The following is a 24904-nucleotide window of genomic DNA, read 5'->3' as shown; positions in this document are numbered from 1 at the left end:
AAACAGTTATAAAAATGCATAAGGCATGTCTCATGTAGCCTGCATTTAAAAAAATGCTTCAGTTGGTCACAATATTACTCCAACTCTTGCTTCATTTGCTCTGTAGTGATAATGGGTTACAGTATTTACTGACATCAGTCCAATGAAGGAACCAATGAGAATACATCCTAAGTAGTAAGTTCCAATTTACTGACAAACAGGCAATATTAAGCATATAAGATAATCTCACTTGTGCCCAAGATTATATATTTTTAAGAGTAAGAGGAGGGTTAGAAACTATTAAAAAGGGTGTGAAAATACAACTTATGATCACAAATATTTTTATTAAGCCCAAGACATAATAGCGCATTACAGGAAGAACCCAACTACATTTCATTAGAGATAAAAGTATGGATATAACAACAACAACAATAACAACAAAAAAAGAAACAGCCTATCATTGAAAATACATTAATACAGAAAACTTATGAGAAATCCATTATGAGATTTTAAAAGGTAAAATTCCTAACAATTTGAATAACTGATTTGGGTACGGTGATGTACAAGGAGGTAGTATTAACATATGAAGACTCCTTTTAGCCCTGTAATGGTAAAATATATTCAGTCTGTTCAATATACCATCAAGACTGGGGTTATGCCATGAGTTCTCAGAGTCTTTAATATCTAAATAATCACTGTTTAAGAGTTTTATTTGCCTTCCAAATCCAGAGGGTCATATTACCTTAGCATCTTAGCAAGTTAGGATGCTTTGAAAGTTATGATTTCCAAAAATTAACAAATCTTTGATTTATAAATAAGTTTATTTATAATGATATTTACACAATAAAAACAAAACACATGGAACTCACAAGTTATACAAAGAAACTGAAAGTATAATAAAAACAGCAATATAGACTGACAGGCAGAAATTTAAAGAAAGATTTAATAAAGAGTTAAATATCAAATAGACAACTTCACTTCTAAATTTCACTTTGTCACTCACACTGAATTGGAATTGAACAATGGCTCTCTCTTCAGGCGGTCCTGTACTGGAAATTCTGGAAACTGGTAAAATATATTTTGATAAGCGTTTCAAGTTAATGACCTATTTCCATGCAGTACCTAATGCTGCCTTTAGATGAAGTCACATTCAGTCTGCTTTGAAGTGAAATAGCTTTAAGTAATCTGTTCTGCCAGGCTAGAAAAATGTCACCAACATTTTGCTGATGCATGGAGATGTGGCAGTAATAAACTACTATTTAGAGAGGAAGAGAATTGGAGCAGAAGTGACTGGGCAACAGTTTCAAGAGAAGCAAAAGCCAGGAGAGGGAAATCAATGAAAACATGCACAAGTTTAGGCAGAGTAATATGCACTATTAGTGCAGTTGGAAAATGAACAGAAGGAATTAATCCATGGAGCAAGGTAAGGGCTTCTTTAGTTACTATTCACTGGAAAACAACTTAGTGCCTAGCCAAACAAATTTGTTTCAGCAGAAGTACTTGAGAGGACCTGGGGGATGTTAGTATATGGAATGCCACCTTTAAATTCAGGTTGAGTTCTTGCTGACATTGGTGAACATCTGCTTCAAATAGCAATAAAATGAAAGCTATATAATCTATACAGCTGCATTCTTTAACATAATAAAAAAGAACTTCAAATGAGACAAGCAAAAACAAGACATAAGCATTGTCAAATAAGGCACATGTAAAAATCTACACACATTATCCAGTGAAAGACAATATATATATATTTGGAGGTAGAAATAATTACAAAAATACTGACATTTCTAAAGCATTAGCATATTTGTTACAAACAATCACCAACTAATCCCCATTCAGAAAACTGCTTTGTAAAATGATTATTCAACATCTTCAGGACTACATATTTGTGGCTTCTTTTTTGAAATTTCATGTGTGAGTATTTGGAGAATTCAGTTAGTGGCAAAAAGTTGTCCATACTATGAGAAATGTAATATGGAAATTATAAAAAGTTATAAATGTTCATAAACCCCATGGTCATCATAATGTAAATGTCCTTGAGTGCACCAAGTTGATATTTCCTCATCAATTGAGAGTTCACAGTTCTTATTTCACAGGCCCATTGATGTTTTTAGTAATGTGGCTATATCTGCTGGCATACTCCCTTCATCACCTGTAGGTCAGAAAGTAGCATTAAAAGCTTTATAAAACTATTTTATTTTATAAAACACTGTCTCAATTTTTTTTTCTTTAGTGAATTCTTACTCATCTTTCAAGGGCTAGTTTGCTTCAGTGTCACCCATGTTAGAAACCTTTCCTAATTTCTACTTAGATTAGGGCTATTTCCTCTGTGTTCTTGTTCATATTGCCAACATAGCAATCTAAGGTTATGTTTCCAATTTTATAAAGCTATATAAAGATACACAGTAATACACTGGATCATATATAATTCTTGGTACTTAACTTCTCACATTTGCTAAATAAAAAACATTTATGTAAGAAACGGAGTAGGGAAAACAAAAACAAAGCCAAACCTAAACCAACCAAAACTTATTTAATCTATTTTCTTATTTTTCATCTAAAGATATAATCACTGACTCAGACCCACACTGTATACATATAAACAACATTCTGAGCACAGCATACCAGCTGATGATTAAATTAAATTAGCCACTTTAAATTACCTTGTTTATCCAATGTTTGCCCTATATATTAATTGAGGCCCCATATTTATAAGTACTTACAGGAATTATTTGAGATTTTCTAAATCCCTTTGTGTCACAGTGGCAGATAATCTAGCCATCCCTGATTAATTCAATTAGGCACTCAGAATATTTTGAGATGAGCTGATTTATTAATTTACCAGTTAGTGCAACAGAACAGCTGGCAATTCACAAATATTTGCTGAGCTGTGATAGATCTGTAACTATGAATAATTTTATAAATTAGATGTGGCTGAAATGTAGCAAAACTAACCACTTCTCTCCTCCTCCCCTCTCACAAATATACACCTCAGTTAAAATCTAAAATCATGAGTACTTTTATCTACTCTTCTTTTCTCTGTTAAACACATACACACACATCCACAGGAACACAAAATAGTCCATCAACTCTTAGGGAGTTCACAGACATCCTTGCTTCCAAGCTCATCCATAGACTTGAAAATAGCCCATAAAATCCAAATTGACACTTCATAAATTACTAAATAAACTGACACCATGTTAGGAAGAATGCAGGGAGAAGAGGAAAGAAGGAAAGGAATAAGGAGATTCTTTTAAACTTAAAAGATACTAAAGATAGAATACAATAAAATGCTGTGTGTGAACTTTGGACCCTGGTGTTTTAAGGAAAGCTATAGAAGACATTAAGGGGACAAATGAGAGAAATCTAGATAAGAACAACATATGAAAATATCTGAAAATTACTATTTATTTTATTAGATGCTATAATGGTATTGTACCAACTTAGAGGAATATGCTGCGATACTGAAAATAAATTGCCATGTTTGTAATTGACTTTATTATGGATCAATGGGAAAAAAGAAGCAGAAAAAACAAACACTGCAAATGTCACAGCTGTTAAATCACTGTATTTTTCATTCATACTATACTTTCAACAATGTGTGTGTGTGTGTGTGTGTGTGTGTGTGTGTGTGTGTGTATGGAGAGAGAGAGATATGGAGTCTTGCTATGTTGCCCAGGCTGGTTTTGAACTCCTGGGCTCAAACGATCTTCCCACCTGTCTCCCCAAGTGCTGGCATTATAAACATGAACCACATACCCAGCTACTGCTTTCATTTTTGTATGACTATTTCTGTAATAAAAAAATTCAAAAAGTATGTAGTCATGATTGTGGTAATATGTATTTTTTTAAAAGTTCCAAAAGGTAAAAAATATAGTAATACAATTAATCACATTAAGGGAAGTTAATGAAAAAAATCCAAACACAATCTTTATTTTAAAGCAGAGGCTCTCTGATTTTAGCTTTCTCAGAATCACCTGGACAGCTTGTTAAACCAAATATTATTAGGTCTCACTGCCAGAGTTTATGACCAGTAGGTATACAACGGGGCCTGGGAATTTGCATTTCAAATTGCCAATTTCTTAGGAGATGCTGCTCCTGCTGTTGCTACTTTGATAACCACTAAGGCAAGTTCTAGAAACACAAAAAAATGATAAGCATATTTGAGAGGAATCATGGTCTTTACCTTTCATAGTTTCATGTAAGGGGGGGCAAACAGACTGTTAACAAAAAGCAATACATACTCAATTACAAATATACTTTTTGTTTACAGAGGAAAAGGACCTCATTGTGAGAGATGGAAAGAAGGGCATACATATATTGTCATTAGTTCAGTGTCAAAATTACCTAAATGAAACCAGGGACGCAGCTGAAGACAAATGATTACAGCTAAATGAGTAAATAAGACACCATTACATCCTTGGTCTAGCAAATAAAATACACACTGGGAAAAAAACATATAAACAGCTTTAACAAGACAGAGAAAAACTTCTAGGAAAAGTGGTAAGGAGAGGGCAGGATTCTTCATAACTAAACATTTCAAAGGTACTGGCTTGAGAGCACAGCTAAAAATACACTGCTATTTTAACAGACAACGCAGGTGAACATAACAGGCAAAATTTTAGACTGACCAAATTTATACAAATACAAATAATTTACATTAATTATGACTGAAAATGACTGAATATACACATCACCTCTGTTCCCATCATCCGTAATACCATTAAAATACGATGGGAGAAAAAAGTGTAAGGGGATTAGACAAAGGAGAAAGAACAGGCAAAAAAGACAACAGCAGAGAGAGAGTTGTTCACAAATTTTGAAAGAAAACAATAGATGAAAGCATGGAAACTGATTTTCGCACAATAAAGTAAAAGCTTAAGTGTCTGCAGGTGGGAAATGCAAGGCTACTTCATACCAAGAATCCTTACCCTTCTACCCTCAAAGCTCAGGAAATGGGGGTAAATGGGAAACATGAAGCTATAATCAGCTTGAACAGGTAAGATGACTACAGCTTGCCCAAGTAAGCCAGCCATTTGCCCCAGATGTATAAAAATGAAGGTTTATTCTCTTTGGAGAACATGAGTCTGAGGAACACTGGACTTGTCATAGTAGAGAACAGAGAGGCTGCTGAAAACAGGCAGATTAACTATTAATATTTAAATATGAGAACAAACCTCCCTCCTTCAGTTCTCAGGGCCATTGGCTCATACCACCTCTCCCCACCTCTCTTCACTTCACAGGAGGTTGAAAAATTTACCTCTGAGGAAATGAACTAGCCCATAAGAAAAGACTTATAGTTAATTTTATCAACTATTATGGTTCTACTATATTTAGAAACTTATTATTAGAATAAAATCCATATATCTAGATATTTGCTAGTATGGGTAAAAAAGAATTTAAATGCTTTACTAAATTCTAAAAGCTGCCATAGCGAAATAATAAGGAAAACATTGCCCAAAGAGAATCTGCCTTACGCACTCACTTTACTGTATTTACTGGACAACCTGAAACTGGCAAGTTGCCACATGCACAAAAAGCCTAGTAATTAGTGTTAACTGTTTAACTTATGATCACCCTACTTATCCTTATTCTTAAAGTTCTCAGTTGCTTCTTACTCAAACTTTCTCTACTGCCCGCCTCCCCAAGCTTCCACAGCACCCTGAAATAAATGTTATGCAAGAAAAACAAGTAATTATTTGATCATATGCATTTCTCTCTCGCTGTAGACAGATTAAAGTGTATTGACTTTTATAGTACAGAGTGCCTAATATAACAGACATAACAGTATCTGTCATGAATAGAAATTTGCTAAATTAAAATGAACCATTATCAATATTAGGAATATCCTTATTTATTAGAATGAAAAAACTTGCTTATTTCCAATTAACTTAACATTAAATAAGAAAAGGTGCAGAAGAGTGTATCGTAGTTGACATGCACCCTTACTCCCATAAAAGAAAGAATACGTGGTTATTTCTACGCACATAAAATAATTGGTCACACATACACAAAAACGAAAGGCTAACACTTGCCACCTCTATGGGGAAGTTGGGAGATGGGGTGACTAGCAGGTGTCTGTTCTTTCATTTCTGAGTTCTGAACATATTCTTTTCAAAAACATATACAAAAATAAAAATTTTGAACTTAAGAAACTTTAAAAAAATTATTTTAGTATTTTTGAAGTAAATATGCTTACCTTCTCCCACATCACACATCATCCCTAAACTGTAAGCTAGTTAAGGACTTTAGCCATCTTTGTCACCTTCTTGCACTAATTAGATGCATGGTCATATAAATAAATACTGAAGTTTCTGCTTACAAAAAACTTACCTTCATCTACTGTAGTCATATCCTGTTCTAGTTTCAATTTCTGTTGGTTAATTTTTAGCATGGATTCTTCAATCGTCCCTTGGCTTATTAGTTTTATAACTAGTACTTCTCTAAAAAAACATACAAAATATGTCCATTGGTTACTAAATACAGTTATTTGGATATATGTAAACTATATTTAAGAGTTCAAAAAGAATACCTTGAAAATTATGACAAACATATCCTTAAATTCTTTTATTTAAGCCATTTGAGACTGACATTTTCTGAATATTTAACTTTTAGACACTCCTAAAGATGCAAGAAAAGAGAAAGATATTTGTATTTAAAGTAAATTACTGGCTGGGCACAGTGGCTCACATCTCTAATGCCAGCACTTTGGGAGGCTGAGGTGGGTGGACTGTTTGAGGCCAGCAGTTCAAGATCAGCTTGGCCAACACGGTAAAACCTGATCTCCACTTAAAAAAAAAAAGAGACAAATATGAAAATTAGCTGGGTGTGGTGGCACACACCTGTAATCCTAGCTGGTTGGGAGGCTAAGGCATGGGAATTGCTTGAACCCAGGAGGTGGAGGATGCAGTGAGCAGAGATGGTGCCACTGCATTCCAGCCCAGGTGACAGAGTGAGGCTCTATCTCAAAAACAAAACAAAACATGTGTGTGTGTACAAACACACACACACACACAGATAAAACTACATTACAACAAACACTTCTGTGTTCAGATGGAAATTACTTTTTTTTGAGATGGAGTCTCGCTCGGTTGCCCAGGCTGGAATGCAGTGGTGCGATCTTGGCTCACTGCAAACTCTGTCTCCTGGGTTCAAGTGATTCTCCTGTCTCAGCCTCCTGAGTAACTGGGATTACAGTCGCATGCCACCAAGCCCGGTTAATTTTTGTATTTTTAGTAGAGACGGGGTTTCACCATGTTGGTCAGGCTGGTCTCAAACTCCTGACCTCCTGATCTGCCCGCCTCAGCCTCCCAAAGTGCTGGAATTACAGGTGTGAGCCACTGTGCCTGGCCCGAGAAGCAGTGTCTCTGTACACTTAAGGCAGTGTAGTCAGATACAAAGTTTCACAATAAGTACTGGTAAGTATTTAGTCTATAAATGAACATCCCAATATCTTTGGGACATATATTAAAATACTTCACAAAGAAGACACTGTCTGATCTTTATTTATGTAAGCAGAGTTGTAACTATCTTCACCTTTTTTCTTTTTTTTTTTTGAGCTGGAGTCTCGCACTGTCGCCCAGGCTGGAGTGCAGTGGCGCGATCTTGGCTCACTGCAAGCTCCGCCTCCTGGGTTCACGTCATTCCTGCCTCAGCCTCCCTACAGGTGCCTACCACCATGCCTGGCTAATCTTTTTTTTTGTATTTTTAGTAGAGACAGGGTTTCACCGTGTTAGCCAGGATGGCCTCATCTCCTGACCTCATGATCCACCCACCTTGGCCTCCCAAAGTGTGTGAGCCACTGCACCCGACTATCTTCACCTCTTTACAGTGCTGTGACCAATGTCAAAATTACCATTCATCTAAAATAATTTACAACTCAGTTTACTTCCTAAAGGGTAACAGGACAGCCCAGCAATAATTTGTATATTACGAAGTTTGTCTGGGTCTTAAACTGGTCTAATAATCAAGTCTTTTCAATTACTCATCTTTTTCAAAGGGGTAGACAATTATTAATACTTCATGAACTGCAGAACTATTTGGAATCCGGGTGGATGGTTTTAATTACTAGAAAATGGAAGGGTTACTCAGTGCAGTTGATGTTCAACACTGCTGGCATAAAATACGTATGTAGCCATGCTTTGCTGAAAAAATAAAAACTAAGGCAGGATAATCCAACACTATATTCTAATGGTCTACACAAATTAAAGTGGCACTGAATTAAAAATGCATTTCAACTAAAAACACTTACTTAGTCTGGCCTACTCTATGGCATCTATCTTCTGCTTGTTTGTCATTATAAGGATTACAGTCAATGTCGTGAAGTATAACAACATTTGCTGAAGTCAGATTTATTCCTAATCCACCAGCTTTTGTTGATAGCAGAAACACAAAGATATCCATATCGGTATTAAACTCATCAATTAGATGAATCCTGTAAGATAAACAAATTAGGTTAAATCTCACTAAAAAGTTGTATCATGTAATTAAAATGGAAAACAATCATTATCACATGAAAAGGAAACCCGAAGATGTATATACATCCCTTGGTATTGCAGTTACTTCTCCTCTGGCTATATCATGGAAGAGCCTCCTCAATTCACCAACTTCTTTTCTACGATATTGCTACCCCTACCAACTCTTACTTCAATTCAACTATTCAGATTCAATTAATTCCTAAATGACTATTTTGTTCTTTTTTAACTTGTGGCTTAGCTAAATTCTGTGTATGGCTTTTTAATCTTTAGCCTTCTCAGAAGTATATCAGCTCCTACTGGCAGACAGCATTCCTGATGAATCAAGGACCTCACGATCAGTGTATCATTGTATCAGTGGATTCTCCTCTTTAAAAAAAAAAAACAAAAACACAACATTATTTTTACCTTTACTCTAATGCTGGGGGGGAAAAAACCACTCTGGACAACAGAAAAAAAAAAAACCAAAATATATAATTCAATTTAAACATACTACACAATTCCTTCCTTATTAAGACAATCCCTTCTTTACTAAGGTCAATCTTTACAACCTTTGGGAATTAAAAAAAACTTTACCCATAGAATATGAAAGACTTTAAAACAATCTTGATGAAAGATAAGGTGTTTTAGACTTTGAAAAAATTTTAAAGGTGAAAATCATAAAAAATACAATTCTAATAGCTGTTTCAAAAGGTATTTGTATGCAATTCAGACAGAAAAATTAAAAGAAAATTATTTATTTATTTTTTGAGACAGGGTCCCACTCTTGTCACCCAGGCTGCAGTGCAGTGGTGTGATCTTGGCTCACTGTAACCTCTGCCCACCAGGGCTCAATCCTCCCATCCCAGCCTCCCCAGTTGGGACCATAGGCGTGCACCACCACACCTAGCTATTTTTGTTGCTGTTGTTGTTATTGGTATTTTTAGTAGAGACAGGGTTTTGTCATGTTGTTCAGGGTAGTCTTGAACTCCTGAGCCCAAGCAATCCACCGTCATCGGCCTCCCAAAGTGTTGGGATTACAGGCATGAGCCACCAGGCCTGATCACTGAAATTATTCTTATTTTAAGGCAATGATTTGAAGTAATCAAACATGAAAACAACAAAATTCTATCAAGTACTCTAGACATTTAAAATTCTAACAATAACAACAAATGAGTGGTTTTTTTTTTTTTTTGAACATGAAGTATACCAACCTTTCAGAAATCTGAGTCTTTCCATCTAATCTGAGGTACCTATGCTGATGATGTTTTAACAGAACCTCTAAGATATCCAGCATCATGGTAAATTGGCTAAACAATACAACTCTATCACCCTGTGAAAATAGATATACGAATTAGAAATAGAAAAAATTGTTTTACTTAAGCCTTGACAGGTCTAAACAGAAGTGTTACTTATATCATGTTGATAAATTTGCAGAAAATTCTCTATGATCAACTGCTTCTTTAATAGAAATCAATAATACCGAAGATATACATCTTATTGTAGCCTATATATGAATATACTGCCTTAGCCTCTAAACTTCAGGGCTAAAAGCTAGCTCTTAGTTTTGATTTTAAGAACAGTTAAATTACTTCCTTTTCATAAGAAAAATGTCAGAATATGAACAATTGCATATGTGTGTCCTATCTGGACTGTGATTTTACAAATTTAGGCTATTTCACACATAAACGGCAGTATTACTTAAATAACTATTTAATGAATAATGTCTTTAAAAACTAATTTCTTAGCACACATACAGATTGTCACCTATGAAATAACGACAATTAAGATTTTTTCAAAACATAATACAGATACAGTCTACTAACTTTCTATTGTTTTTGTCTGAGGTTCAACAGAGGAAAGGAGGTAATCAAGAAAATATGTCAAGAAAATGTTCAAAACACTAAGTTCTGGAAGAATGCAGAAGAGACATACGCTAATTAAAGCAAGTCAGTGTGCCAGAATTACTTTAAGAAGTTTAAGTAATTGAGAAAATACAAAAGAAACACCATTCTTCTTTAATACCTTCTGTTTCAATTCAGACAAGATGCATCCTAAAACTCGAAATTTTCCAGAATCTAAAATCAAGTCCATGTCTAATTGAAAGTTATTAATGTGTCGATACTGTTTACAAAGTACATGTAGTTCAAAGTCTGTCATAACTTCCATATCTTCAAAGATCAGGTCAGGGTTAGCCTCACAATGTGTAGGTTCCTAAAACAAAACAGAACACAGTATACTTCAAAATAAAAATAATTTATAGTATGATCAGAAAAATTTAATAAAATTAACACCTGATAAAATACCTAAATCATAGAACCTTTTAGTGTAAGGAAAATTAATGTTAATCTTTTAGGTATAATAAAGGGGGGAAGTCCTTACTGTTTTAGAGATAACATACTAAAATATTTACAGATTAAATAACGCCTAGAATTTGGTTCAAAATAATCCTGGGGAGAAGAGTCTGTGGTATAGATGAAAGAAGAGTGGTGTCATTATCAAATGGTAACTTTCAAAGGGGTGAAGTAACATATGGGCAGACAGTTTCATTATGAAATTCTGCTTTTATAAATGTTTGAAATTCTCCATAAGTTTAAAATAATATAAAAAAATTTAAAAAAGAAAATGGGTTGGCCAGGTGCAGTAGCTCACGCCTATAATCCCAGCACTTTGGGAGGCCAAGGTGGGTAAATCACCTAAGGTCAGGAGTTTGAGACCAGCCTGGCCAACGTGGTAAAACGCTGTCTCTACTAAAACTACAAAAAATTAGCTGGGCGTAGTGGCGGGCGCCTGTAATCCCAGCCACTCAGGAGGCTGAAGCAGGACAATCACTTGAACCTGGGAGGTGGAGGTTGCAGTGAGCAGAGATTGTGCCATTGTACTCCAGCCTGGGTGACAAAAGCAGAAGTCTATCTCAAAAAAAAAAAAAAAAAGATAAAAAAAAGAAAAGAAAGAAAATAAGTTGCTTTCAACACAAAGATCAGTAAGGATAAATAAATAAGGATAAAATGTTAAAGAAAGAGGCAAAAATAAACAGTGATTGCTAAAACTATAAAGAAGAAATAAAATGAAAAAGAAGTGCATTATGGAAGTCTAGACTAGGAGTTAGCAAACTGTTTCTGTAAAGGGCCAGATCATATTTTAGGCTTTGTAGGAAAAATGACCTGTACGGCAAGTACTCAACTCTGCCCCTGTAGTGAGAAAGCAGTCCCAGAAAACAAAAACAGGCCTGACTGTGTTATAGTAAAACCTTATTTATAAAAATAGTCACTGCCATAAGGCCATAGTCTGCTAACCTATGATGTAGGTTATCAGTCCTTCTTTGTTCTTATGTCCCCCAAATCATCTGGAACTTAATCTAGACCTGGTCTCAAAACAAAAAGTTTTTCCTAAATACGTAGTTAAAGGTTTAGTATGCCCATTGGGTTCACCAATCTTATAGCCTACCAACTTAACCTCTTATTATAGCTTAGTGTTAACATAATATGAAATCCTTACCTTTAGCATAAGCTGAGACATTTCCTTGAGTTTTTCAGCTGTGTAATATTGGCGATGTAATAAAGGATGATTGGCCATTTTCCTCAACTGCATCATGACATTGCACATTTCTGTGTTTTTCTCTGTGACCCAAAGAGAACACAGTAAAAAATAAAACCAAGCGGGTAACTGTTTGTTGAAACATATCAACTAAGTTTTTAAATTACTTCCTCAAATTCCAGATAATTTTTAAAAATGCACAAATACCATGATATAACTAATCAAAATGCAGCCCCAGTATAAGATTCTTTTTCACATAAAATAGTGAAAATCAGATTATACCCAAGTTATTGATAGATTTTTTCAATCTGTTGAAAAGACCCAAATAGAGTTGCTCCTGCTTCTCCGACATTGCACACAACTCAATCCGATCTTTCTTCGGGGGTAACTGCTTGAGAACCTGAGAAAGAAAAAACAGTTTAAGACAATTGTTCCAGTAAAGAGGAAAACTAAGTTTTAAAAACAATAAAAATAAAAAACATGTAGATAAGCATTACCTCTTCTTTTACTCTTCTGAGAATAAATGGCTTTATAATTTGTTTTGCATGTGCTATTCTCTCCTTCTCATATATACTCTGCTCATCTGCTGATTTCTGAGCAAAATAAAAACATATCCTTTTAGGAATTATTCATTTAAATTATTGCAATAACAGTATTATTACACAACATTAAAATCTCCCTCACTAGAGTCTGAGTTATTTTCTGTAGAAACATGATTCATTCTAGATGGAACTTCACATCTGAATTCTGGGCTGCCACGTACTTCTTGAAGCTCCATATGTATTTTGAAGTTTCATGATACATAATCATGTACTCTACTGAAGTAATCAATTTGAACTGTACTAGATTGGTGTTCAGAAGTCACCAACTGATGAGTTATGAATGGATTACCTAGATAACTCTCATTTAAAAATGTGTCTAAGTGTGGGTAAGGAGGAGCGTGGCGGGTAGAAAACTATTTCTTTGAGGAAAATGGCCCCAAAAGGAATCTAGCGCAGGCTGATGCAAATCACGTGGTCTAAAAATGGGGAATAGCACCTACTCAAAACTGGTGATTTTGGAGAATTAAGAGGCAGAATTTTGTTCTAGGATATGAAGGAGCCCTCCATATATTATGAACTAAAAATAGAAAGTAATTCATAAAATCTGCTAGGCCATTTAAAACACTGTACATTAACTGAGAGGGAATTCAAATTAGTAAATGTTAAAAAGGCAGTTAATTTGCAGTGGATGAATATCACAGAAAATTCTTGCAAAAGATTAGTGATGTGGAAGAGAGCCAAGAATCAGTGTAAACACTGTGATACTGAAAAATGTGGGAGTCCTTGAAGGCTATACCTTACTTTTCCTAAACAATAAAGAAGTAACAAAACTTTTCTTGTGACGAGGATTTCTTTACTGTCACTTTTAGTTGTGGCTTTGGTTTTATGAACATTTATTTCAAAATATATTTCTCAGCATAGGCATTTTCTGGATATTCTAGCTTTGTCTAGTTTTATAGTTTACCCATAAAAGAATGTTACTAATTTACGTAGCCAATTTTGATACAGATGATGTGATGATCAAATTTTCCTCACATATTATATATTTGAGCTCTTCATCAATTTAAAATTGTCATCCTTCAGAAAATTAGGATATTAACCAAGACTTCTGGCTATCGATTAGGGAAATCGCTATTTTTTTTTCTCCATTAAATTTTGGCTGACTTCCAACCCGATCCAAATATAGAGTTATTAAAGTTATTTCATAGAGCATATGCACTATGAAAACAAAAGAGACATAAAAGAAGAATGGTCCAGATAAAACACAAATAACATATTTTGGAGAAAATATGCATTTATGCTTACTGTCTTAGAGGAAAACATTCTTCGTATTTCACTGGTGCTACTACTAAACATGTGTGGCATAACAAAATTCAACAGCGACATGAGTTCTAACAGATTATTCTGTACAGGTGTGCCTGTGAGCAGCAAACGGTTATTTGCCTGTGAATGAAGGTAAAATTTACATTAGCTTTTTCTTAAAGAGCCACTCCTTTCATGTCTAACCTCCCCAGTGAAAGGTGAAGGGAGAAGAGATAAATTATAACCAATATTAATAACTTAACATTCTGTGATAAATGATTAGTAATTTAGATAATTGATGTCTGCTAATATCAATAGCAATGAATACGAAAACCGCTGGTCTACTATTTTATAAGTAGATAACTTGTGTCCTCATATCACCTTTATGAGGTGTTGAAAGATTATTTATAAAGTTTAACATATAGAACAGATAAATTATGACCTAAGAATTTTTTTTCATTTTTTAAAGAGTTGTTAAAAAACAAAATCAAAGAATATGTAACAGAGGCCATCTAGTCTATAAAGTGTGAAATATTTATTATCTTTCCTTTTACAGAAAAAACTTGCTAACACAGAATACTACATAATTACATAATACATATTCTGCTAATAAAGAATACTACATATATTAAATTATGTAATCTAAAATTTTATGGTAATTTGGAAAACTTTACAAACATTCTCTTACATTAATTGTCATAAGGTGCTGGTAGCGAATGGAGCCCATATTCTTCAGCATATGGCCCTCATCAAAAATTGCATAATTAAGTTTCAGTCGTCGAAACAGACTACGGTCATCAGAACTGCTGATCGCACAGTTATATCTGTCACCAAAAGAAAAAACATCTCTAAAGTTATACTTTTAAGAGCTTGGAGTCTAGTGAGATTTAATGTCTTATGAAATCATTTTTTATTCACGCATTTCTAACAGCCAGTACTTAAAGCACAGCACTAGACACGGTGATACTCAAATAAATACTGATGCATTTGTATTTAATAATTATTGATGTACATTGCAACCAAGTTATGAAAGCTGCAATACACAACTGAAAAAAAATGTTAAAAGGCCAGGAGCAGTGGCTCAGGCCTGTAATCCCAGCACTTTGGGAGGCTGAGGTGGGTGGATCACAAGGTCAGGAGATTGAGACCATCCAGGCTAATATGATAAAACCCTGTCTCTACTAAAAATATAAAAAATTAGCTAGGCATGGTGGCGGGTGCCTGTAGTCCCAGCTACTCGGGAGGCTGAGGCAGGAGAATGGCGTGAACCTGGGAGGCGGAAGTTGCAGTGAGCCAAGATCGTGCCACTGCACTCTACCCTGGGTGACAGAGCAAGACTCAGTCTCAAAAAAAGAAGAAAAAAAAAAAAAAGAAAATGTTAATGTTACAATCGGACAACTTCTACATACCTGGGAGGAGGTCAATTTGGGTATAATTTATAAGTAATCTGCTCCATGAAGTGTTATACTTTAATAAGCACGAAAAAGAACATGAAGCTAAAACATGTTTCTCTTTAAAACCTAATAATATTTTATTAAACTAGCAGAGTAGATCCAATAAATAATAGTTAATAGCTAGCAGCTTGAGACTACATATGGAGCCTGTTTTATTAAGAAAAAACAAAATTCTGCATGAATTTTTTAAGGACAGACTCCTACACAAGAAGCCAGTAGTGAGAAATAATAACTACAGTTAAAATAGAACTATAAATAAATCAAATCATAAATGTGACACAAGAGCATTAAGTTCTGTGCAAGATATTTACATCAATTATTACCAAGTAGTAGTCAACTTATCCAAGGTTTTATTTTTCATTTTTATTTCTGCCCTAACTCAAATTTTTCACTGAGAACATGAATTTCATTGCATTTATTATTGATACTTATTTATAAGTTAAAAATATAAATAATTTTGGTGGGATATCTCAAATTTTACGCTTACTGAGTGTAATATTAAGCTTACTGAGAAACTACTACTACAAGACGACTTTTTCCAATAAGTAGGCAAAACCTTTTTATAGTTACCATTAATGAGGTGATGTACTACAAAAGCTTCGTATACCAGTGTTACACCTCAACATAAGTCACTCTATGACTTTTGTATTACAGTTAACAGCATAAACTTTCCTACATAGTACTACTACAATTTCTTTTTTAAATTTGGGAGCTGCATAAATATCCACCCTCCCCAAATTTCTCAATACTTACGTGGTCACAATTACATTGTAATCTTCATATCTACTATGAATGTTAAATCTAATTTGTTTACGTTCTTCTTGAGAACCTAGAGTTTAAAAACAATAAACACATTTTGACTGTATTTATTGTGCTGTACTTTATTTTTAATTTCCAAAGTTAAAAGCAGAATGACATATTCTTACCATAGTAACAGAGCACCTTCAAAGTAGGGCACCATAAATTAACTTCCCTTAACCAGTTATCTATGGAACAGAAGAAATATTATTTGCATCTGCTACAATAGGGTATGTTCACACGGTTAAATGAACACTAAACTTTGACAAGTGCTACTTAGAAATTAGTCTTTTATAAAATGCAAATACTGGCCGGGCAAGGTGGCTCACACTTGTAATCCCAACACTTTGGGAAGCTGAGGTGGGTGGATCACCTGAGGTCAGGAGTTTGAGACCAGCCTGGCCAACATGGTGAAACCCCAACTCCACTAAAATACAAAATTAGCTAGGCATGGTGGTGGGCGCCTGTAATCCCAGCTACTTGGGAGGCTGAGGCACGAGAACCCGGGAGGCAGAGGTTGCAGTGAGCCAAGATTGTGCCACTACACTCCAGCCTGGGTGACAGAGCAAGACTGTCTTAAAAAAAATAAATAAAAATTAAAAATTAAAATATAAATACCATGATGATTGCTTTTATCACAGACCCTTTACAATATTACTCCTTATGAAACTTATGTAAAATGATCCTGAAGTTTTGTGAGGTATCAAAATGAAGGGTAGAGGACCAAATATATTTACAGTTGATTATTAAACTCCAATTTAAAGAGAAGGGGTTTTGTTACATTCACATGTGCAAATATTCTCTTATTCTAACTTCTGCATCCAACAAATTGAGAAAGAATGGAACAGTTATATGAGTAGGAATTAATTACATACCTTCATCCAATAAATGTTTAATTTTACATTTAAAAGTGCTCATTTTCTCTTAGTCATTTTAAAAAGTAACTAAAAGTATTATGAAACCAATATAAATGGCACTTGGTCTATAATTTAAAACTGACTTACATTTGAGTTATTTTCTTTTTAAAAGACTGTCAATATAATCAAACATATATATAAACAAAGCAGAAAAGTATAAGGAGACTATAAAATTAATATTCATCTCTACAAACTTTTGTTTCAGTCACGCAACTGAAATCACAGCACCCCTCCGACACACACCCTTACACACACTCTCTTCTACCTATATGAAACATGATAACGTTAAATACAGTTTTCTCCAGTATTACAAACCTATAGTTGAAGCTGGAACAACGATCAAATGAGGACCATTATTACCCTCCTGATAGAGGTATGCCAGAAATGCAATGGCTTGAATAGTTTTTCCTAGGCCCTAAAAAGTTTAAAAGACAATATATAAAATTTTAAAACAAACAAAAAATAAATACATAAAAATACAAAAGAAAAAGCAATACTTCTACGCTGTATTCACTTTTGATTTCCCCTAATGCAACTCTAAAGGAATTTCTACTACGTTCTTAGTTCTCAAATGACAGAATTGTTCATAATCTCCAAATGAGGCTATAACTTACTTTACTGAGCAGGATGGACAGATCTTCATTGCTAGTTCATATATCATAATATGGAAGACTTTTTGCATTGCAAGGAAAGGATATAATTTTGGTTATTGCTTATACACACTGAATGTTTAATATCCACTGAATGGTTTGAGGGCAATGTCCCATGACTAAATGGAGGAAACATATGCCTAATCTATCCCAGCAATTCTACCCTTAAGAATATAATCATGAGATATGAGAGTTAATGTTGGCAAAAGGACTTGGGTAGAATGTTCATAGTTTTATCATAATAGCCAAACACTGGAAATAACCAAAACAGGCTGGGTGCCGTGGTGCGTGCCTGTAATCCCAGAACCTGGGGAGGCTGAGGAGGGTGGATCACTTGAGCCCAGGAGTTCGAGACAAGCCTGGGCAACATGGAAAAACTCCATCTCTACAAAAATTACAAAATTAGCCAGGCATGGTGGTGAATGTCTGTGACCCCAGATACTCGGGAGTACTCAGGTGGATGGATTGCCTAAGCTCAAGAGGTCGAGGCTGCAGTGAGCTGAGAGCGCGCCACTGCACTCCAGCCTGGACGACAGAGCAAGTCCCTGCCTAAAAAGAAAGAAGAAAGAAAGAAAGAAAGAACAAAAGAAAAGAAAAGAAAAAAGAAATAACCTAAATACCCATATCCAACAGAAGAAGATCAACAAATTGCAGTGTATTTATACCATGGACTACCATCCCACATGGCAATTAAAAAAAAACAAAAACAAAAACAAACAAACTACTGATATACGTAGGAACACAGATGGACCTCAGTAACATTATGTTGCACCAAATGAACCAAAAACAAATAGTATACAGTATACTGCATATACTGTATAACCAGAAAAAATTCCATGGCAATAGGTATAAGAATAGTGGTAGCAGCAACAACTGGAAAAAGCATGAGAAACTTTCTAGGATAATGGAAAAGTTGCTCTGGGTAGTAGTCACATGGGTGTACATATATGTAAAAAGTCACTAAACTGTACATTTGTATATTTTACTGCAACTACATTAGACATCATTAAAATACCGGTTTTAAAAAGCTACTTAGGAGATACAGCTCCTCAGGGGAACTGAATGCTACTCAACTGTTGTGGACTGAATTATGTCCACCTCCTTGCCACTGACAATCCATATGTTGAAGTCATAACCCCCAATTGTCACTGTATTTAGAGATAGGGCTTTTCAGGGGAAACTCATTTAAGGCTAAATGAGTTCATAAGTGTGGGGCCTGAACCCAATATGACTGTCCTTGTAAGAAGAAATACCAGGCATGTGTACATACACAGAAAGAACCACATAAGGACAGAGTAAGAAAGTGGCTGTCTTCAAGTCAAAGAGAGGCCTCAGGAGAAATCCAAGCTACCAATAAATACATTGATCTTGGACTGTCCATCTCCAGGATTGTGAAGAACAAATTTCTGTTGTTTAAGTCACTCAGTCTGTGGTATTTTGTTATGGCAATGCTAGCTGACTAAGCCATCAACTTATAAATATTGTGTTGCGCTTTGCAGGTTACAAAAATAGTTTCACACAATATATACCTCATTTGATAGCAAATGCAATCTTATGATAAAAACTATCTATATTTTATTATTAGTTTTGAGATTAGGTCAATTGGCAAGGATCAGATAGCTCCTAAAAGGCAAAGTTGGGGACCCCAAACCCAGGTCTGATTTCCAAGTGAAGCCACACAGCTGAAATGCTATATATTCTGTAATTTCTGTAATTATTTTGAAATCCTGTGTATATTATTCACTTTTCTATTAGATAAACAGTTATCTTTGTTTCAATGACAGTATGAAATATGTATGGGAAAATATCTTACAATGCTACAGATTACTTTTCTAGAGGCTAAACAGGGAACAAATATCATTATCTGTGTTAATTTTTATTTTAGGAATCCAACACATAGTGTAACATTTTCTTTGCTGAACATCTTAAACATATACTTCAAAAAAGTATAGCTGAAGGAATAGAGATGTTAGATTAAAGGTCAAGTTTCCACATGACAACACCTGGACTACTGGCTATAACAAACTTAGTGAGCTTAGCTTTAAGGAAATGTGATTTGAGAAAGAACAGAGACCCAGAGAGACCTCTAAGAAAAATAAAACAGCTGAAATGATGTCGCTGATATATATGTGGATTTATTCATTGACAAGGACAGGGATCTAAGTTAAAATTTTAAAGGCAGCTGTAGAAAAAGCACATATATTACATATATGTATGCGCATACACATGTACATACACAACATCTGCAGAAGGTAGTATCTAGAAAAGAAGACACCAAACTAGTTCTTGTTTAAGTGGTGGAATTATAGGTGACTTTGATTTTGATTTTTTAATTTGTATTTTTATGTTTGTAACATGTATTTACTAATTTGATAATCAGAAAGACAATAAATCTATCTTCATCTTGGGGAGGAGTTAGGAGGGTAGAACTACATCAAAAACAAAGATGAGATAAAATATAAGATACTGAGGTGGCAGGAGTTAACTACAGTAGCAAGAAAAAATTTCTTGTTTAAATGACAGCAAGAATACCTTTTAATGACATTTTGAACAACAAATCCTAGAAATAAAGTACACTTACCATTTCATCTGCCAAAATGCCATTAAGTCCATGTTTATGTACCAATGCCAGCCAATTCAAACCAACCTTCTGATAGGGCTTGAGTGACAAACTGGTAAAGAGAGAGTTACCAAATATTACACATTTATATTTCTATTAGTTTTTCTATTAGTTATTACAATGCACATAAAAACTAAAATGCCTAAGTCTAATCTTACCTTTTAACTGTTAGACACAATATACACCTACTTAAAAAAATGAACCCAAGACATAAATGATTTTTCAGATCTTCCCAAACTTTACTCTCTATTCTTATTTATTTCTTCTGGCAAGGAAAATCAAGCATTTCCATATTTGGTCATAATACAGTACCTCCGAATTAATTCCATAAATGATTAGAATATTAAGTATGATAATATATTACTAAGCTAGTATTTACACTAGAAAATTGAATTGTGTTGATCTGATTTTTAGCACATTAAAAAACTTAAAAGTATTAGACAAAAAAAACACAAACATAATTTGCTACTTTGGCCAGGTAGGTTTAATAAACACATTCTGAATGTGTGCCAATCACTCCTAATATCAGTGGTATGTGTAATTCTGGAGCACGCATGTATGTGTGTATTATGTGCATACTATGTACAAATGTACACAGCACATGTTTAGCAAAATTATTTGACACTTGCATGCTACTTTCTACTCACTGATGTTCACTGATGTTTTAAGGACAGTGAACATCAGTGAGTAGAAAGTAGCATGCAAGTGTCAAAAACCTTATTTAATTTGGAAACACAAAAACAGACTAATCCCTGAGAATCAATTGTTTGGAAGGTAATATGGCAGAGTTATAAGGAATGAAAACAGTGGCTCATGCCAGTAATCCCAGCATTTTGCGAGGCTGTGGTGGGCAGATTGCTTGAGCTCAGGAGTTCGAGACCAGCCTGGGCAACATGACAAAACGCTGTCTCTACCAAAAATACAAAAAAAATTAGTCGGGCGTGGTGATGTATGCTTGTAGTCCCAGCTAATTAGCTACTTAGGAGAGACTGAGGTGGAAGGATCACTTGAGCCTGAGCCCGGGAGGCAGAAGTTATAGTGAGCTGAGATCATGCCACTGCACTTCAGCCTGGGTGACAGAGCCAGACCCTGTCTCAATTATCAAAAAAAAAAAGAAAAAAAAAGAAAGGAATGAAAACAGTAGTTCGAATGGTTAAAAACTATTAACAGTTACCATTTATTGAACATCTATTATACATAGGCACAGATATCATTTTTCAAACGTCACCTCATTTAACCCTTTAAAAATCCCATAAAGTAGTTACTAAAATCACTTTAACAGATTAAAAAAACTTAATTTGCCTGAGGTTGCATAGCTACAAAGTGTTAAGGCTAAGATTTTAAATCAGGATGCCGATCTCACTCCAAAACCTATTCTCATATTCACTAGAACACCTTGCATTAATGCAAAAACATAGGACAAGGCCATGCCTCCCATTCTCCAGCTTGTATCCTGTCCCCTTAATTTCCTCTTGCATATATCCTGTTTGCACACAGGAAAGGGTCTGGACATAGCTATAATATAATACACTGTTAAAAGATCAAACTCTGAAATCAAGATTAATTAGAACTGAGTGAAGAACAGGTAGTTTGAATGATGTCCATCTTAAATCAGAATCTATGTTTTAACTGTGGGGTATGCAACTTATAAAACATTTCTCATTTAATACAATTAAAAGTATAGGTAGGAGAAAAAGCAGTATTTCAAAGGTCTTTAAATTCTTTTGCTGAATTTTTATAAAAAGTCTTTTGCTTTCCCAATCAATGTAATTTCTATGCTACTACTATAAAAGTATAATAAATATAACATGTTATCATAGATATTTTAATTCCCAGGTCCAAAAGAATTCTTTCTACTATAACGGTGAGAGTAAATGCTAAAACTGGAATATTTACCATATTTCAGACTATGCTATGGGCTTTATATACATTATTATTTCATTTAATCCATATTAAAAATAGGAAATATTAATTATCTGCATTTTACAGATGAGAAGTTCACTGGGGCTCACAGAAGTTAAATAACCTGCTCAAGGTCATGCAGCTAACCAAATCTGTATCTTCAATGGTAGTGTCAGTATCCAATCCAGGTGTGATCCAGAGCTCAGCACTTAACCAGTAAATAGCAGAAATGAAAAAATTCTCTTTCATCCTGACCCACCCATCCTACAGTCAACACAACACTGAGTTCTCCATTATTTTAATGCATCCTTCCCAATGCTTTAGTCATCCTATTCACATAAGGCTCACAATTTAAGACTAATGAAACTTGATAAGGTAGACATACATCACTTATAAATGCAGCCGAGGGCACACATGCCATCTCAACATATGACCTATCACAAATGGCCAAGAAAAAATCTTAATAAACAAAAATTACTGAAATTCTTCATCACCAACATATATTGAGAAAAGAGTCTATTTATAATCAGTCAAAATACTCACTATAACATGAAATTTTAAAAAATGATGAAATCTAAAAAACTACTACATGGATTTTTAAAATTTAAATAAAATTGCTTTATTCAAAATCAGAAAGAAATGATGGTAAGGTGTTTTGATCAGGAAATGAAACGGTTTTATTATATTGAAATATGTTATAAAAATATAAAGTATTAATGTATATATATGTTTGCTGTTCTGTTAGATTTGTCTAAATTACAAGTAGCTTTGTTGCTTACTATCATGGAACTGCTGCCAATTCCAGATCCTTTCTCAGCATGTGAAAGGACCAAAGAAAATGTAATTTTGATAGACTCTGAACCCATTTATTATAACATTTAAAAATAGGATACCTATATTCTTTTCTAGTTGGTTCTATTATTTAGATGCTATATAATCATACTTCCCATTTATTTCGACACTTCACAGTTTTCTAAGAATTTTCATGACTGAATATAAATCTGAACCACCAATTTACAGGTAAGAACAAAAGGATTTGCTCAGGTCTTCTGAATAAGTGCTTTCTTCTCAACAGAGTACTAAAATATCTCTAAACTGAAGATTTTTTCTCTCTCACTAAGGAAAAAAGTGATTTAAAGATTTTCTGAGATGATGAAAGAAAATGAGGCAACAGGCTATTTTGAAGTTATTGTTTTGTTAGGGGAAAAAAACAAACACAATTCCCTCTAGCGTTACTATGATTTCCTCACAGTCTGAAAATTCAACTGGGTTTAAATCTGCCAGAGAAACTAGTTTCAAAATTATTTTCAAAGGTGAGAAAGGTATAAAATAGAAATAACAGGAGTACATATGATGTGCTAAATTTGAGTTTAAAATAAAGAAATACAGAGCTAGAGAGACTTGTTTAAAGTAGTTCATAGAAAACAGGTTAGGGATGCTGTCCAACCAAAAGTTTATGTCCTGTAAGTATGACATGGCTGCTGCAAATACTACCACAACATGTTTGTACTGACAGAAAAATGTTCAAACTAAAACATTTACATCCTACTACTTTTGAGTTAGTGAAACCACATCTGCAGTGTTAATTTGCATTCGCATCACTGTCAAATGGTCTCAGAGCTCCTGCGTAAGAACAGGGTAGGAACCATGCTCTCAAGTTCAGGATGAACAAGATCAGAAGAACCTTGGCAGATTTAGCTCAAAAGGCAAGACACACATGATTAAATATATTGTATTTTGAACATGCGAGAAATCTTTTTAGTTTAAGGCTGATAAATTATGGATTAATTAACTAGAGTTTTAGAGATGGCTACGTTTATAGTAAGAATAAAACAGGAGAAATACTAAGGATTTTTTTATTTTCCCTCACTATTTTAAGCAATTTAAATTTTGACATTTTAAAATAAAGATTATGAATGTAATGCTTTTGAAGTACATATGAAAACTTTAACTTTTCCCTACAGAGATTTTATTTTTCATGAGAAATTCTGGAATATCTATATTTCTAAAAGGCAAACTTTCTTCTACAATTCACATAAATTTGCAACAGTCTGTAGCAAAGTAAACTTTGTTACGAAGAATATGTTCTGTTTAGAGAAAAATGCAAGCATGACAGGTTATTCATCAGGGTAGTCTAATATTTTCCCCTGTCCTAATAAATCCTTTACTAAAGCAAGGAAACAACTTTAAATGTGTACATATTAAGTACCCACAATGCCTGGCCAGTACACCAAGTAAAAATTGCTTATGCAACTCTTATCCTGGATGAAGAACAAAAATTAAGATAACAAATTGTAACCCCTAAAAGTGCACTTAAATAAACTCTAAAGAGACTATCTATACAGGTTTTAGAAGTTGTACTTTGGATAAGATCCAACAAGCACTTAAAAAAAAACAACTATTTTTCTCATCTATTAAGTATTTCATTTAAAAAATCCTCAGTCTAATGGAGGATAGTTTATTACCTGATCAAACTATTTACAAGTAACAGGACTTTGTGAATGTGGTTTTGAGAGAGAAATTTTTTAAGTGATGCAATAAAGCACTTGATTTTTAAAAATCCAAATTATGATAAAGTAGACTCAACTGGGTAAGTCTTGTAGAGTGAAGAACTCCCCATATCCAATGCTGGAGAACAAGAAGCAGCAGCTCCAACTACACTTTTAGGAGATGAAATTTGCTGATATAGTTCTTTCTATGCAACAGAGAAAAGAGCTTCTTTGTGGGAACTGCATCACGTTTCCCTACAT

At 34.3% G+C, this 24904-nt stretch overlaps 1 protein-coding gene across 2 annotated transcripts in view; it reads right to left on the bottom strand.

The window, feature by feature from the left end:
* Positions 1–303: 303 nt before the first annotated feature.
* Positions 304–24904, bottom strand: part of SMARCAD1 (SNF2 related chromatin remodeling ATPase with DExD box 1) — an 84011-nt gene continuing 59410 nt past the window's right edge. For both annotated transcript variants that reach the window (XM_007999287.3, XM_007999288.3), the window contains exons 11-24: positions 20214–20304; positions 17298–17397; positions 16194–16253; positions 16021–16096; positions 14502–14637; positions 13817–13954; positions 12467–12562; positions 12252–12369; positions 11931–12052; positions 10458–10646; positions 9647–9765; positions 8231–8413; positions 6313–6422; positions 304–2131 (exon numbers count right to left, since the gene is read on the bottom strand). In XM_007999287.3, coding sequence (XP_007997478.3) covers positions 2070–2131; positions 6313–6422; positions 8231–8413; positions 9647–9765; positions 10458–10646; positions 11931–12052; positions 12252–12369; positions 12467–12562; positions 13817–13954; positions 14502–14637; positions 16021–16096; positions 16194–16253; positions 17298–17397; positions 20214–20304 — 1600 coding nt within the window. In that variant the 3' untranslated portion in view covers positions 304–2069. The remainder of the gene's footprint in view (positions 2132–6312; positions 6423–8230; positions 8414–9646; positions 9766–10457; positions 10647–11930; positions 12053–12251; positions 12370–12466; positions 12563–13816; positions 13955–14501; positions 14638–16020; positions 16097–16193; positions 16254–17297; positions 17398–20213; positions 20305–24904) is intronic.

Source organism: Chlorocebus sabaeus, chromosome 7, assembly GCF_047675955.1.
Source record: "Chlorocebus sabaeus isolate Y175 chromosome 7, mChlSab1.0.hap1, whole genome shotgun sequence".
NCBI classification, from domain to species: domain Eukaryota; kingdom Metazoa; phylum Chordata; class Mammalia; order Primates; family Cercopithecidae; genus Chlorocebus; species Chlorocebus sabaeus.
The sequence above is the reverse complement of the archived record's forward strand: the minus strand, read 5'-3'. Positions and strand labels throughout refer to the sequence as shown.